The following is a 17,371-nucleotide window of genomic DNA, read 5'->3' as shown; positions in this document are numbered from 1 at the left end:
CTACACATGCACACACAAAGGATTAGAGCCAGGACAAATGAACACACTCTAATATATTAACACACGGGGACAGAGAGGACAGCCACATGACATTTCAACATAATTCATTTTTATTTTAAAATAATCTTACTTATTTTATTTAGATCTGAACTCTTCCCTCAACTTATTTTGTGTTTTTTTTTCTTAACCAGAGCTTTCAAAATGTCACATGTATACATCTGAGGAATTCACAAACGTCCATACTCTGTTGGACTAGAACTATTTCTAAATAAAATTATTTAATCATATTAATTTTCTATAATGTTGGCCCATTTACAACAATTAAAAAAAACACCAATGGCATTAAAAACGGGAAAAACAAAACAAAACCTTGGACTACTTTGAAAGTTTGAAGAGAATAAAATGAATGCCTCAAATGTTTCATGAAATAAACAGTTGGGAGCGCTTACCCATACAATCCTTTGCATATTTGCTTTTATAGTTTAAGTTTCTTTTTTTTTTTTTAAATGTTGCCACTGCTGCACACACCCAATAATGCGTGCAGTAGTGTTGCAGGGGAAAGTGAAGTTAGATTAACATCAGGAGAAAAGATTTCCTGGGGGCGAGGGAGTGCAGGCTCCAGATCAACCCAGTAAAAGCAAGTAAATAATCTGACCATAGTATCCTTTTTATTTGTGCAAATCCAATTTTGGCCTTCACCACAATTATAATAGCTTTAAATTTTGAGGAGGCGGTAAGGGGCATATGTAGTGATTTGACACGCACATCTAACTGGTGCCTGTTTTTTAATAACTAGACTTTTGTTTGAACAAATAGTGACCTACTCCCTCTTGTAAATGACGTGCCCTAATAATGATTGATGCATTACTTACAAAAAAAGATTATCTTAAAAACATCAATTGATCCCACATGACCTAATTGTATATAGTATTAATATTAGCATTTTTTAGGCTTCAGCCTCAGCTTAAATTTATTAAAAATGTGACCAGATTAAATACGCAAGCCTTGTAATATAGGTACCTGACTTCACACAAGGCACTCGCCGTTCTGCTCGTCAGAGGCAGCACTCTAACGGTTAGATCAGATACGCCAGCTTTCTAGTTTTGATGGATGGTACAGCAACAATGCATCAATTCAGCAAAGTGCAGCACGAGCAATGTTCAGTGTGGTTACAAAGTTTTAAAAAAAAGCCATTTTCAAAAAAAGGAGTCAAGATGTTAAGCTATTTTTGCTGATTTCACACAGCAATTGACATTGAAGACAAAACAATTGATTTTTGAGGTCCAAAACTGTATAGTTTTGACTAATTAATGGGATATCGCAATAAAAGAGTTTCAGCCACCATAACTTGAAGCACTGGGAGTGAGTGAATGGTCAGGCCATTTATTTAATTGTACAATCATAAATTAAGTGAGACCAAATGCATGCTGCGGCCACTTGGCAGTATTTATACTGCAGACAGTATTGAAATGTCTGTACATTTGGCCATCCACCTTCGAAGAGATGAGTGGCTTGGGGGCTTATCAAAGAGGAACAGAGCACGAGATTGATGTTGACAGCAACTTGTAATGTTTTTACATTTTTGGGGATTGCTGCACATTTACTAAAGCTTGACATTGCCGACTCCCATTCCTCGTGATCTAGCAAGAGCAATAAGGAAACGATGGTCTCCAATGCTTCTCATTGCATTCATTGGGCAGTCTATGTTTGTGTTGATTCAGGGTTGTTTACTGGTGGAATCCCAGAGAAATAAAGTGATATGAGATTCTTAAGCAACATTGGTCAGTATTTTGTAGCATCAATAAATACATATTCGACAAAGCTGGCTTCACATTTTTTTTTAAACCTGCCATTTGCATCCATTTTGGTTGTGATTTTGCAAGCAGTTTTCCATATTATTCATTTAATTGCTTATGTACATAACAGATTTTTTTTTAAAATATAGAATTCTTTATTCTATCCTATTTGGCATAGTATAAAATAGCGAGGACTGAATGCCAAAAGTTTTCTGCATTTTAGCAAAGTTTTATTTTATAATTTAAAATGAAAGCCTTTCAATATTTGTTAAATTGCAATTTTGCAAAATAAACCTTTGGCACTAGCATTTAGTACTCTGTTGTGTTCGTAGGCAATGCGATGTCCCCAAAGAACATATATTTTTATGTGGTATCTATACAGTATTAAAATGTACACAGCAATATGTTGTTTATTTTCTACAGTTAATTTTATATCGCAATATTGATTTCAGGCTATTCCCAAATGTATTTGCAGAAATTTTCTGCAGCAAAGCAATATTGTCTGAATTTGTCAAGGCTGTTATTTTTTTTTAAAAGGTTTACCTCTGCTTAGCATTATTTCATATTTCGCACTCTGTGTATTTAAAGAGAATCCTTTCACGTGTTTTGTTTGTTACTATGCATGACAATTATCTAACCATTTGACAAATGGAGTCAATAATGTGTTGAGAGTTAACTGACCTCTCTTACAGCACCCAGTTGTTAGTTCACCTACTTGACAGTGGAGTCAGTGTCGCATGCATTGTAGGGTAGCAGTTACATTATGTGCATGCATGGCACAGTATGGCACGTATAAAGCTTCTATCTGAACAGATAGAAATCACATTTCCCACAATTCCTGCTGGGCCTTGTGTTGCTAGGGAACAAAGTGCCTTGAGTGAAAGATTCATCCTGCTAAAAGAGGCGCCTGCGCATTTTTTCTGACTGTAGAGAGAATGGAATGGATTTAAGGGGGTCTGCATGTCGCCCTCAGGAAAGCCGTTCTTATCATGGAATTGTGGAAGGAGGAAGGGGGGGGGGGGGTGGTGGTGGTATCCAAGCAGGACAGTAAATGCGGAAGGGGATTAAACGGTAGTCAGGATTACATATCAAAAATAAGAAAAGGCATTCAGGACAAGGAGATGTTCACACACACCAACACACGCACACACACAAAGTGCACATCAAATGTTGTTATTTACACGTACAGCAGTCCTTCAAGTTTGCAGTTGAGTGAAAATCAAAATAGAGCATTGAAACTACTATACTACACCATGTTGTCGCGCTCTATTTACAAGAATGTATATCACATACATGGTGCAATGTGCTCAGTCACACCCACTTCCACGTACTGATATACTACATGCGCTCTGTCTCGCACACATTAACACGATGCCGTCCTCTGATAATTTCCACAAAGGCGCTTTACCAGTCTGCATCCTCCTCTATGTAATAATCAGGTGTTGCAGTACCATCAAACAGACCCGGGTCCAGAGACTTGCGCTGCTTTCCTCGGGCAAAGACTCGCGACAATGAACCCAGGCCCATCTTGTCTTTCTTCTTCTTACACTTGGCCACCTCCAGATCTTCTAGAGACTGAAGGGACAAGAAAAAGAAGGCGCGATGAAAGATGGAGAAAAAAAAAGATGCTTGTGATAAATGGCAAGACAAGACAAGACGTGAAGTGACATTTGTCATGCTGCCAGGCGAGCGCATACAAATGCAGCAGAAGCCTGTTTACACAAAGCACAACAGTTTCACTCACTTGGATCTACTGCGTGTTCAGACTAGCATACTCCTTTATGGATCCAAGGTACATAAAGTGCTAATGCAAGTAGGGAAATGTCACACAAGTGCAAATAAAATTCTTCACTAGGATCCACTTGGGTTGGGAATCATTGGTTTAAGAACAAGGTATGAAGATTTGACCACCATAAACTACTGCAATTGAAACCATAGTATTAATTTACTTGCATTTTTTATTCAATTTTTAGTTCTTTGATATAATCCTTCTGACTAAAACAGTTCTGAGTTTCTATTAAAAAATGTAAAAAAATAAAATAAAATTAAAAAAATAAATAAAAAGTAAATACCTATTTTGAGGCAATGGAAATGAACAGTTATTTTTCAGTTTTCAGACATTTTCTAGAGTCTAGTTCTTTTGTGCTAAAAACAATGGTGGGCATCTCTTACATTGCAGAGTGAGTGAGTCCGATGGCGTGGGGAGTTGATGTCACTAGGTGTAGATGACCTGTCTCCCTCCACAGCTGAGGCGTCAGAGATGAAGGAGGGTTGACGCGAGTGGCACGGGCTCACCCGCACAGAGGCCACTAGATGGGATGACATCGAGGGCAGGAGGGGGGAAAGCTTGATTTTGTTTGCCTGCAGGTGGGCTGTGGTATTTGATGCAACAAACTGGCTAAAAGTGATTGTGATTCTTTACACTCATACGCATGAAGATATATTACCAAATCAAAAGCCAAAACATTCATGCATCGTGTAGTTGCCAAGCAACAATGAGACTGACATACGCACCTTAGTGACATCTATTTCATGATTTCTACTCATGTAGGAGTTGCTCAACTGAAGATTTATTTTTGGTAGTTGAGGAAATGAATGTCGACTATTAATAAAGTATTTGGTGCCATTATTGACGGTTTGAAGTACCGCATATCAGTCCCCAGATGTTTTCTTTTCTTGTGTATACGTTTGAAGTGTGAAGACAAGACACTATCATTGCTGCTCTCTCCTAAAATGGATAGATCAGTGCCATGATATGCAATAGAGAGAATACACTACTTGGAAATGTTGACCCATTTAAAAAGGTATGTGAACTTCGTAATTTTCACCCCATGAACACACCAAGTGTGAATAAAAATAAGAAATAAAAAAATAAATCGAGGAAATAAACACTGATTTTTAAACAATTTATCGGTGAAACTTGGTGGCCAATAAGACTTGGGTAGCCAGAAAAACTTACTTTCAGCACTTTGTAATGTATCCTTGGTAGGCAATGACAGAGGTCAAATGGTTCCTGTGGTTTTGACCAAGTTTACAAGGCTGCAGCGGGTGCAGGTTTTCATTCAAACTGAACAAGAGGACACCTTTTCTAGTGTGATCAGTTGAATGCAATAGCAGAGTCACTAGCACAAAAAAAGAAATAATTAAAAAAAAGTTTCCTATCTTCCTTTCATGTTCGACGTAAGTGGATCGACCACCTCACTTGGTTTGATTTGAACATCAAACTAATAGAAAGACATCTGGAAAGCGCGAGGAAAGGTGTACATATTTAACCCTACTGCTTTATCCAAAAAGGGCATGACATGATGGATAACAACAGCACAGTCACATGCATGCAGCAGATCAACCAGTCTCCATTTACCTTGTCTGTCGGTGGGATGGCCCGTGTGCACATAGAGGGTCTGCTGACTCTGTCTGATGGCAGCAGTGAGGGGAAGGTCAGCCTGCATCACCCACTCCTGGTTGTTGCCGTTGACAACGGTCTCTGTTGGCATTGCCAGGGAATGACGTTTCGGCACGTCCTTGGTCAGGGTGGCTAGTGACTGTTTGGCCTTAGAGGTAGGGAAAACAGAGAAATTAGATTTAGGTGCATGTTTTATGAAGGGTTACTCACACGTGTGCGGGTGTGTTCTCTCGTGGCATAAAGATGACACACATTTGAAATGATTTGAAGTAGTATAGTGAGATTTCCGCCGATTAACAAGAGATGGATGAATGAATTGAATGCTGTTATTGTCATTATACAAGTAAAATGAGTTTTAAAGCTTTCACCACGTAGTGCACAAATAACAACAAACAGACAAAACAAATAAATAATCAATAGATAAGTAGTCCAAGTGAGGTCAGCACAGCAGAGCGGGCTTCTTCTATGGTTTTGGAGACGTCTCCAAAACCATGGAACTCATCCTGGACTTCAGACGGAACAAGCCCGCTCCGCTATGCTGACCTCACTTGAACTACTTATTTCTTCATTTCTTATTTATTAATGAGTTATTTGCAAGTTTGTTGTTATTTGTGCACTACACGGTGAAAGCTTTAAATCTCATCATACCTGTGTAATGAAAATAAAAACATTCAATTCAATTCAATGTGGGCAAGAAAAAGAAATCTAATTTACATATTTTTGTGGTGCTAGAAGACACTAAATATAATTTCACTTCAGTATGCACTATTTATTAATAACATATATTCCAACTGGACACTGGGAGAGGTTCAAGAGAAGCACGAGAGAGAGAATACTGTAATTTTCTTTTTTTTCCCCTTTTCCTGGAGAAAGTAGTACTCATTTCCTCTTACGTAGGATGAATGTCCCAGACTCTTTCTGTGGTATGATCTGCTAAGTAAACCTCAGTTTTTAAAGTAGGCCTTAAATGTGTTCGTCTTTACAAATCAACACAGCCAAAATCCCTTGCAATCAATCGCCATACTTCATTACAACGATCAATCACTAATCACAAGGAGCTGACATGCAGAGCAAAACATTAGAATCACAACCATGTATTAGTGGTCACACTACTAGTGTCTTTTTTCTGCTAAATCACATTCATATCAATCACAAAGGGGAATCCTCGGGATCAGAGTTGGTTAAATGACAGGGTTGATTTAGGGTGAGCTGGGGATTGATCAAATACATTTCCACAACAATAATTAGGGCATATTTCCAAGGATCAAGAAGGGGTTAACGGAGGTCAACGTCAAAGCTCGAAAAAACGGGTACATCTTACCGCCATGACCCTCGGGGAGAAGTCCCTGTCCCCGAGCCGCTCAAACACCCGGAACTCCATTCTTTGATTGACACAGTTACTCATCTAAATGGGATGGAAACACGTGGGAGGACTATACTGCACATTCAAATGATTTACTGGATTTAGTATTAATAACCTGGATTAACCCATGGTACGATTATAGAAAGGGGTCTTTTGTATCGTGCTTGTTTGTAGGAAGGATAAAACAAATTCTACAATCTCATCAACCTTGTTATTCATGAAACGAAGGGGCATAATAATGAATAGTGGATAAATATAAATGAGATGTTTTGTGGGATTGTTAATTGTGAGGCATTTGAGGTGAATGGATTCCAGCATTTTGTTACAAGTGCCACAGGTAGTATCGATTCAATAGCAACTATTTTAAATAAAGTGTACTACACGTTAATTCTCCTACACATTTAAAACACACTGCAACATATTTCACTTATGATAGACCATCCAGAGAGCATGTCATACACTGGAAATAACAGTACTGTGTATTTTAATTTACTACTTTTTTAAAATTCAGATCCAGATTAAAAATAGGATTAAAGAACTGTGACACAAAAACAACAATGGATTGAGGTGAGTGTGTGTGTGTGTGTGTGAGACCAAGTACTTAAACTCCAATTCAGAAATGTTTGATTTCTACATGCCCCTTCTTACCATAGCGAGTTCAGCCTCCAGCTCCTTAATACGGTTTTCCTTGAGATCCAGCTGTGTCCGCAGCATTCCCATGTGCTCGGTGGCTTCCTTGGTCTGCCGTCGCAGGTCCCACTTTTCTCTCTCCAACATGTCCTTCTCTTTGGCAAGGGCCTTTACTGCATCCTCGCTTTCCTGTTGGAAAACCACAGAGTGTAGTCGGTGCGTATGTATCATAATAACAAGAACATGCAATTGGCTGACAAAAAAAATACACATTTTACTGACAGAGAGATCTATGGCAATAATCATTTTACTTTTCTATCAAAACCTGACAAGGCAAGTGAAATAGGTGGATCTCAAATTCCAAGTTCTGCTCCCCCTATTTTATTATTATTAATTTTTTAAGTATGTATAATGTAAAATTAAAATATTCCACCCGGGCACCATGAACAGTACTTTCCTAACATCACACTAATCTACTCTAGTCTATTTCATATAATTATATGCACTTATACTTCAAAAGATTTTTCAAGGCACACTAGATAATCCTCGTTTAACAACGGATAACACAGTGTCAGGACCTTAGTAGGGTTCAGTATCTTGCACAAGTATGCTTGGAAAAAGTCAGCACAGTAGGGAAACGAGCCCCCAACCACTAGGTTGGGGAACGACTACTCTATCACTGAAGCAAGCCACCCAATTAGTCCTTGTTGATCTAGTGGCCAGCAGAAAACAATGCTCTTCCACTAGGATAGGTGTCTCAAACCGATTCCGCCGAGGGCCGCAGTGGGTCCTGGTTTTTGTTCCAACCGATCCAGTGCCGACATTTTAACCAATCAGGTGTCTTCTAAAATAAGTAGCACCTGGCTGCAATCAACTGATTAACTGATTACACTTGCAAAAGGTATCCTCTTGTTGAGTTGGAATAGAAACCTGCACCCACTGCGGCCCTTTGAGGACCGGTTTGAGACCACTGCACTAGGAGAAAGAAGGTATCTGCCCCGTGTGTCCACCTGATTATCACAGAGTAATAGGTTTGTGTTCAATTAAATTAGCACATAATTAACACTGTCAATGCAGCCTATGAGTTATATTTTTAAACCCAATAGGTACCTAAAACTATGGCCCAATAAACATTGGGGAAACATTAGTGCCCATGTTTTGGAACCAGTCTCTGTATTTACTCCAAACTCCAAAAAGCTAACAAAAGATAACTGTGCCCACTCAAACAATAATGCATTGTACCTACATGGTGATAAATTAAAAGAAATGATGAGGCATATCATGTTGTACTTTTCTATGTTGGTCGTAGTTTCGGATGAAATCACGGAGCTGATCCTCCCGGCTCTCCAGTGTAGAATAAAGTTGCTGCATCTGGTTCACTAGGTCTGCCTTTTCGGCCTTAAGACGCTTGCGGTCAGACTTCATGGCTGAAAAAAGGAGTGAAAAAGCGGATGGGCACTGCATTGTGGGTAAGCACAAACTCATTAGAATGACGAAGTATCCTCCGCAACATCATTCCCAATTCCCAAGGCTATTTTTTTTACATTTTCACATGCAATAAACCATCATTTTTGGCAGGATGGGGGAAAACGGAGTACCCGGAGAAAACCCACACAGGCACTGGGAGAACATTCTAACTCAACACAGGAAGGTGAGAACATACCAGGGATTGAATCTTCGATCTCAGAACTGCGAGGCGGACGTGCCACACCCTCAACACCGTGCCACAACGAGCAATATATGATCATGTCATTTTTCCTTAGTATACCTCATTTTCCTTTTCAGCCAACTGCGTGCCTGCAAATGAACTTTTCAAACTTCTCCAAGTTTCATCTGGTGTGGCTGCTCTAAAACCCAAGACAACGAATAAAGATGTCTCTCACATTCTAACACAGTGTGATTATGTATTTTTGGAGGACCACTTGAAAAATAATGATTTTTCTTCCTCTGTTGCTTTCATAAACGCATTGAAAGGTTGCCTTAGTAACTCAACCTTTTCTGTCTCTCCCTGCCCATTGCAGTCTCTGGTCTAACTCCACTTATCTCCAAGTCTTCACCCACCTAATACACAAATGAATCAAACCCTAATCATCAAAACCAAAGTACATTAACCAGCTTTTGAATGAATAAAATAAATTGACACAAGATGTTATTCGTTTCTTACTTGGCGTAGTCTCGTAATTGGTTGGCCCAGTGTTTAAAGGTAACCTTAAGGTTGTTGTTTTGTTTTAAATAATCTTTGAGGTCATTTGATCATGCTTATCAAGACAATTTGGAGGGAAAATACCCACAATGCTCATTTCAAGCTCGACAAACAGTTTTCTCTCATTAATATGCCGTTGACCGGGTAAAATTTAAATATTTTATGATGATATTTAAACTCTGCTCTGATTCGTCATTGGCGAGTGTGTGTGTTTGTGTTGTAATAAGATGGAGATTGACCATTAGTGAGTTGGTGTGCACGACATACAAATTGGGCAAATTGGGCAGGTAATGGGACAATAAGGGATGGTACGACATAACACGTATCGGATTTCTAAGTGAGTGTTTGCAGAGGGTTTTGACATACAAAAGCAATTGCATCAAAAATACAAACTACAGAGATGACAAACTTCAACTAGGTTACACACTCATTTTGACCTCTTAAGTATGAAACAGTGGGGGAGAATGGTATTCAATCAAAACAAATTTATTTGCCCTCCAACGGAAGGATACATCTTCCCCTTCTTAGGTTAGGAAAAAGACGAGGCAGAGATAAAATCTCTGTGCACCTGCCTCAGTGAACTCAAAGATGCTGTTGAGCCGACAACTGTGACTACTTCATAAACTGCAACTGGGATTGTTGGGCAACAGCCATCTGCCAAGACAAGATGCCCACTGTGACCGGTATAAGAGACCATTGACGGTCAGGGCATCTACAACCTTTGAATGTTTAATGAACAGAGATGAATTGGTTGATCATCTTGTGCTCGTGAACCAAGATGTCAAAGCAATAATTGACACTGGCATTACCTCCATCACATGCGGACGTTTGGCAAACCTACACACCTGCAGTATACCTACTGTAGAGCAGGAATATTTTTAAAGTAAAAGTTGTTCAGTATTTTGTGAGTCCAATTCACCTAAAGTAGTCACTTGTTTTTCATTAAAAAACATCAAGCCCAGTTCCAATGGACATTTTGTGAAATATGAATAAAAACAGAGTCAGAATTGAGGTCGTAAGACACCACTCAGATGATTTTTCATGTGGGTAAAAGTAATCAAGCATGGGATTGATTAACTAATTATTTGGTAAGTCGAACCTACTCTATAAGATCACATATGCACTTAAAGTCTACACTCTGCTCAAGGTGACTGTTTTCTTACATTGCCTTTTCAATTTACCCCCAGCTAACAGTATAAATGCCAATTTCCTCTTTTCCTATTTCACACGCTGTCTTAGTGGTAAACTAGATTCCCCTTGCTTAACGTTTCCGTACCATGCAAGTCAAGTCAAATTCCCCTCTTAAAGCCTGTATATAGGCAGATGAATACTGTCATAACATGCATTAGGTTCTTTGTCTGTTTTGATACATTCCTTACGAGTGCAAGGATTTATTATTGCTTAGTTTGAATTCTGAGAAAATACAGATTTCAAGAGATATTCCAGTAGTTTGTATTTTATTTCCACATACTAGCAGTCGTATCTTTAATGCTTCAGGCTGAATACACTCCAAAACACTGCCTTGCTCAAATGCCATTGAGCAGGCTCTCTTAAACTTGACACAACCGCCACTGTATGCTTTTAAGTTATAAAAGTGGTTGTGTTTTAAAGATTAAATGCAGTTATTTGTTGCCGTGCTCAAGTTCTGACCTTGCAAAGCCTCCTTGGCTCGGTTTAGCTCTTGCTCCTTTTGGGCCAGCTGCATGCGGAGCTCGGAGGCTGAGAGCACGTCGGCCGAGCATCCTCCTTGGCTCTCCTCCAGGTCCTTACCCCACATATCTTTCATCTGGCGCAGCAGCTGCACCTCTTCCTGCAGTTGGGCTACCTCCTCACGAAGAAGAACTGTACGAAAAATAGAAAGTTAGTCAACGGGTGTCCAAACAACTGCCCAAGAGCCATATACAGTTAGCAATTGCCGAGGCCCAAAATATCCGTGTATATTTTACTGACTGATTGCTTGACTGAGTACTGTAATTTTCAGCCAATAAGGACACCTGACTACAAGTCACACCCACCAAATTTGACAAGAAAATTGTATCTGTTCATATATTCTGTCAATCGCACTACAAGCTGCATTCTTTGACGATGTCTTAATTTCAAGGTACCCAGACGGTTCGTCGAACGGACAATTCGTCGCCGGACACTTCGTTCGCCTAACCTTAACCACTAACCTTAACCACTATTAAAGAAGACAAAGGAAATTCACATATTCTTTATTAAAGAAAATAAAACAGCAAAAACCCGCTCGACAACACAAACACAAACATTTGGGCGTGTGCAAGTGCTAAATGTGCTCGTGTCTAAACAGACTACGCACGAAACGGTTCCTCGGGGGGCACTGAGTGACTCCACTAAATTACTACTAACTGTTTGGTTTTTAATCGCGAATTGATGTGTCTACGATTCTGACTGGATGCTGATATTTGTTATGAAGTATGCCAAAAATACTGCATCTCTGACTTTGATATTGACGCACATGTTTGATTTTAAATCAAGCAATCTATTGTCCTTTCAAAGAACAAATTCTATTGACTCTATTAATAGGAGCGAATGGGCCTGTTCTTAAAATGGCCGACAAGCGACGACGTCTAGCTCCGTTGCCTCACAACGCGCATCGGAAATCTAGTCTGTATACACGATACCTATGGGAATACCAAGCAAAAAGAAAAAGAATGAAAACGACGAAGAATACGTGAATTTCCTTGATCTTCTTTTTAATCCAAATTTTAATAAAATATTTTAATTTTTTGCCTTTTATTTTGAAAATGGAGCGCTCAATGTAGGAACCGTTTAACGTAGGAACCGTTTAACGTAGGAACCGTTTCGTGCATAGTGTTTAGAGACGAGCCCATTTAGTACGCACTCGCCTGAATGTTAATGTGTTTGTGTTGTCGAGCGAGTTTTTGCTGTTTTATTTTCTTTCATAAAGAATATGTGAATTTCCTTTCTCTTCTTTAATAGTGGTTAAGGTTAGGTCTGGCGATGAAGTGTCTGGCGATGAATTGTCCGTCGACGAACTGTCCGGTCGACGAACTGTCCGGCGACGAAGCATCCGTTCGACAAACCGTCCAGGGACAAAGCGTCCGGCGACGAAGTGTCCGCCGACGAAATGTCCAGTCACAAATTTCAAAAGACATGCTTCTCATTAGCCTGTCAAAATCCATAAAATAGATACTCACAAAAGTACCAGCCAAAGTGTTTGAGAATAAAGTTGTGTCGGAGAATTACACTAGTTGGGTTTTCATTTAAACTGCTATTAGTCCAATTCAAATATCATAAAAATTTCAAAAAAGCTGAATTTATATGGATTTGTTAGTGACAAGTTGGCTAAATGGATGCTAATGGCATCTGATGTGTGGGCATGGACCTAAAAAAATGTGGGCTCACCATCATCCATCTCCACTTCAATTTCATCTGACTGTCCTAAACATGCTTTGTCCCATTGTGATTAAAGTTCACTGAAACAGCAAATTGAAACTTCAGTGTTGGCCATTCGTGTAGTGAATGACTGCCAAACAAAATCAGTGCATTTGCACAGTAACTTGAAGACAGACTTGCAATTGGTATCAGTGAATGTCATTTCCTACTTCTAAGGTTGAGGTACAATGGATTAAATTGACCTTTTCAATAATACAGCAGACTTCGCGGGGCAGCATTGTGGAAGCAGAAAGCAAAGTGATACCAAGTGATAAACCGATTTCAATGCATCTCTTAGGATATATGATCTGTCTTTAAAAAATTGTTGCTCAAAAATATCAGCATTGCCAAATCATAAAAGCAACCCATCTGTTCCTGTATCCTAGTTTTCAGATTTAAGACCTTGTCATCTATTTTGAAACCCGTTTTTCTGACTTCATCAGCGTTACTTTCCTTTTTTGTTCTGCAAATTAAGACAAATTTGAGAGTGATGGTGGATTTGTAGAGGATACAATTGAACTTAAAACATAGCAACTTTATTGACTCAACTTGGAATTGAAGTAAAAACCAAAAACTTGGACTTCACTTGTTAATGCCTGCCGAGTCCTCAATTTGACTCGACATGGGAGGCAATGACTCAACAAGCCAACTCGGAAAACTTGTAGCAGACATACTGTGGCGCCTAGCAGTTTCCACTTGCTGCCATAGTTCAGCAATTTCTGCTATTCACGCGGCATTCCAGTTCGCTTTTTTAAAACTTTTGTTCTGATGCAAAGGCAGGAAGTGCAATGCCTCAATTCAACATCAAATGACATTAAACGCAATGCTAGACCTGTGCATATAGTGTACCGTAGATACCAGTTGGGTGGTTTAATAACACCGGCACTAACCTTTAAATTTCATCCTAATTTATATTAAAAAGTTGTTTTTAGATGGTACATGAATAAAAATCCTCAGTCTGTCTCTGTCAGATTCCCCTTCCTTTTCTCCCATTAAAAAAAAAAAAAATTAGAGAGCAAATCTTTAAATAAATAAAAAAAAAACAGTTTTACACAGGGTGGCAATGGCCATTAGGTATTTGAAATTTGACTTGGCTAACGTAAGAGGTAAAAATTCGACAGTAAATGACACCGTGCATGTGCTTGTGGGTGCATTTGTTAGATCTGCTGTGGTGGCACTGCCATGACTACAGCCTGTCTGCACAGAAGGCGTGAACAGCCTTGACATGATGGAGCAGCAACACTAACACAGGACCTCCAGAGGTTACATCTAATGTAGTTTAGACTCATTATATTAGTGTAGGCTTAATTTATACATTCTGCTGCAGTGCACATTGCTATGATGATGAGTGCAGTTACATAGCAACATAATTACCCCAACTAGAGCACCTCTTAATTTTCCCCTCATATTGGGTTTGGAGTTTTTTCCCATGCCCCTTTTAAAGATTTAGAACAGTGAATGGCATCATTTTTGTCAACTAAAAGACATTATAGCTCTTAGGGACAATGTTGTGTGAATAAGGCCTATTATCTAATGGCACACACCGATGACAAATGGTGAATACAACAAAAATGGAGCTTTAATGCCGTAGCATTTCTCCTAATAAAGAAATACACACTATAACTTCTTAGGATTGTTTGAACAAAACTATATACATAGTAAAACTGACTTAGAAAGAGTCATATTGTATGTATATTTCTATTTGAATCATTTGAATAGATTTGTTTGTTCTAAAAAAACATCTATTGTTGTATTGTAGTCTATTGGAATTTGTGACAAAATCAGTCATAGCTGATAAGTGTGCTCCATTGTTGTCACAACATGGAATAATGCATTTTAATTTAATGTCGATGTGAGCCACCACTCTAGTACTTATGGGGCAGTTGTCATCAAATTATAACCTTTTATTTCTCTTTCCAAAAAACGCTGCATTCATCGAGAACCGTGTTTTGTTTGACTAGTGATGCACTGAAATGTATTCTCAAGGGGACAACACCTTTCATGCATGACAACTCCTGTTTAGTAGCTAATTTCAACCTTCCTCAATAAGTCACATTAAAAAGTGATATATTAGTTATAGGAAATAAAAGAAAGAAAATCTATTTTTTTTTTAAACAAGATTCAGCAACATCCCATTTATTGTTTTACACCTGGGAGAAATATTTGTCTTGCTGAAGTCATGTATGCCTTTCAGAAGAAACAAAAAAGCAGTTGCAAAGGAAATAGTTTAAATGGAAATACAGTGGTAGCTATGCATTCTTTTTTCCAAAAGCAACCGTTTTAACACTACATGTGAGTGCTGCACATGTCAAGATGGTCATTTATGACCCTCTGATCTGATAAAACAACAATCACAGTGCAGAACATATAAGGAGAACTGGAGGGCAAAAAAATACACATTAAAATAATGTGGCCTTTCTGAAGTCAAACTCAATTTTTTGAATTAACAATGAGTATTCCTTTCAAATCAAGTTTTCATCCGGTGAATAATGATTTCCTCTGTCCAACTTCAAAGGCAGTATATCTTTCATGCGCTTTAGAAGTCAGACCATGCCAATCTCTATTATTCATCCATTCATTCTCCATACTTATCCCCAGAGGGTCGTGGGGCTGCTGATTCATTGCCAGCCAATCGCAGGGCATAGTGACACCAATTCACACACACACAAGCACACACACTCATACTTAAGGACAATTTCAAGTGTTCAATTAGCATGTTTTTGGACTGTAGGAGGAAACGGGAGTACCCGGGCAAAAAAAAAAAAACCCGCACAGGCACAGGGAGAACATAGAAACACCACAGACAAAACATTTTTATGGTATTGGTCTTATCTGGATTTTCCATCAAGACTGGTGGTCTATGACAGTTATATACTGCATTGTAATGTATCGTTTGGTTGAAAATAGAAAAGCTCATCGGCATTACAGATAAAACAAAAATTATAATGGAGGCTTGTATTCTACATATAGATCAAAATCTGCAAGCCACTAAAATCATATTCATTACTATTCTATCTATAATAATAAATATTAATTCATTATGATATATCATTATATTTGTTATTTAAGGATATTCTGGGCTCCACCAGAGCATGACATCAAATACGTCAAACACCTGACTCTATGTAACACTTTAATCTAACCATGCTGATCAGTACATGAATCGCTCCCTGCCATCAGACATTGATATACCAAGGGATCCACATCCACCCAACTGACTTTTACACTACATGCCTGGAAGTGAGGCAATTACATGCTTCAAGACCCTGCAGCAATGACAAACGAACTTGAGAGAGAGCAGGGTTAAAGTGACACTTGACGTAGCTGTGTGGAGACAACTGATCAGAGAGAAAGATAGGGTATATCTTCACATTCCACAACAATCTCTGTGTGTTGGCTCATGGCTGCAGATGCTATCATCTACAGTGTCTACAACTCACTGTGTGAGATAGACGATATCGCAATTGGAAATATCTTTGGAATTTAGAGGATCTAAAGGAAGGGGAAGAACAAATCCGCCTACTCAACTCATGCTGTTTTTTTTTTCCATTCCACTCTTTAATTGATGAACGATCATGCTCAAAGTCTACCTGATGAATACTCACTGCAAGGGTAAATATAAAAATGATTTATGTAAACACGCGTGTCCAAACTTCAATTTTATGACTGATTTTAAATACAGGACACACAGCCCTACATTTTCACTTGTACTTTTTGTCAAAACGACATCACTAAAGGAACATGGAAATGTGCACATCCCTGAGCAGCAGGTTTGTTTTACAATTTAAGAGCAAACCACAGCAGAGTACAATTCCACATTTTGAAGATGGATTTGAGGGTGAAAAAGATTAATCCCTTGGCCTTCGGCTTACCATCTTGCACTTTTATTGCTTTTCTTTTATTCTTTCTACTTTAGCTTTTTGGTTGTTTTTCTTTAAACAGCAAAAGGTATATCAGCTAGCTATTTGAATAGATATTCCAAATGTTATTTGTTGTAGAAAAAAAATCTCTGTGGAAATTAAACTTAACCTTTTTAAAAATATATATATATATATATATTTTTAAAAACATGCAAGTCAATAGCTGGTAGTCAATTTTCCCCAAGGACAATTCTTTTGAGGGCTCAGCACTAGTGTGCATTGGGGATTAAAAGTAATCCTTTGATAAAATTTGCTTCGGAAAGATTAAGCAATGATTCCAAGAAACTGGAATGAGGTCGTAGTTATGACATGTGGGTAGAATTGTTAGGTACCACATACTTGAGGCCATCCCTGCCTGTCTCTACTCTACTGTTTCAGGTGATATAAAAACACAAAAGAAACTGATCTTTTTGTGGGCTTTTTAACGTGCAGTATCTATTATTTTTTATTGTAGCTGTTGTCAATTATGCAGCGTGCATACATGCAAATAGATTGGTGAATACAGGTAGGTTATTTAAAACTGATCTCAAAGGAATTCATATACTTTGTCTGAGTGTGGGTATTATACGTGCATTCTGTATCTCTGACAACTAACCTTTGCAGCATAGGATAACAGTGTACTCCTGTCACAACCTAGCT

General features: G+C 38.6%; 1 protein-coding gene across 10 annotated transcripts in view; it reads right to left on the bottom strand.

The window, feature by feature from the left end:
- The window catches only part of kazna (kazrin, periplakin interacting protein a), an 83,655-nt gene that overhangs the window by 7,240 nt on the left and 59,044 nt on the right, over positions 1 to 17,371 (bottom strand). For 3 of the 10 annotated variants that reach the window (XM_077604149.1, XM_077604148.1, XM_077604154.1), the window contains exons 5-11: positions 11,046 to 11,237; positions 8,483 to 8,619; positions 7,211 to 7,381; positions 6,521 to 6,604; positions 5,158 to 5,347; positions 3,969 to 4,168; positions 3,248 to 3,371 (exon numbers count right to left, since the gene is read on the bottom strand). In XM_077604149.1, coding sequence (XP_077460275.1) covers positions 3,248 to 3,371; positions 3,969 to 4,168; positions 5,158 to 5,347; positions 6,521 to 6,604; positions 7,211 to 7,381; positions 8,483 to 8,619; positions 11,046 to 11,237 — 1,098 coding nt within the window. Of the gene's footprint in view, positions 1 to 87; positions 3,372 to 3,968; positions 4,169 to 4,688; positions 5,025 to 5,157; positions 5,348 to 6,520; positions 6,605 to 7,210; positions 7,382 to 8,482; positions 8,620 to 11,045; positions 11,238 to 17,371 lie in introns of those variants that run through there. The other 7 variants (XM_077604150.1, XM_077604156.1, XM_077604151.1 and 4 more) reach the window with 7 other exon arrangements.

This window comes from Stigmatopora argus, chromosome 1 (genome assembly GCF_051989625.1).
Source record: "Stigmatopora argus isolate UIUO_Sarg chromosome 1, RoL_Sarg_1.0, whole genome shotgun sequence".
NCBI classification, from domain to species: Eukaryota; Metazoa; Chordata; class Actinopteri; order Syngnathiformes; family Syngnathidae; genus Stigmatopora; species Stigmatopora argus.
This window is presented reverse-complemented; position numbering and strand designations above follow the sequence as displayed.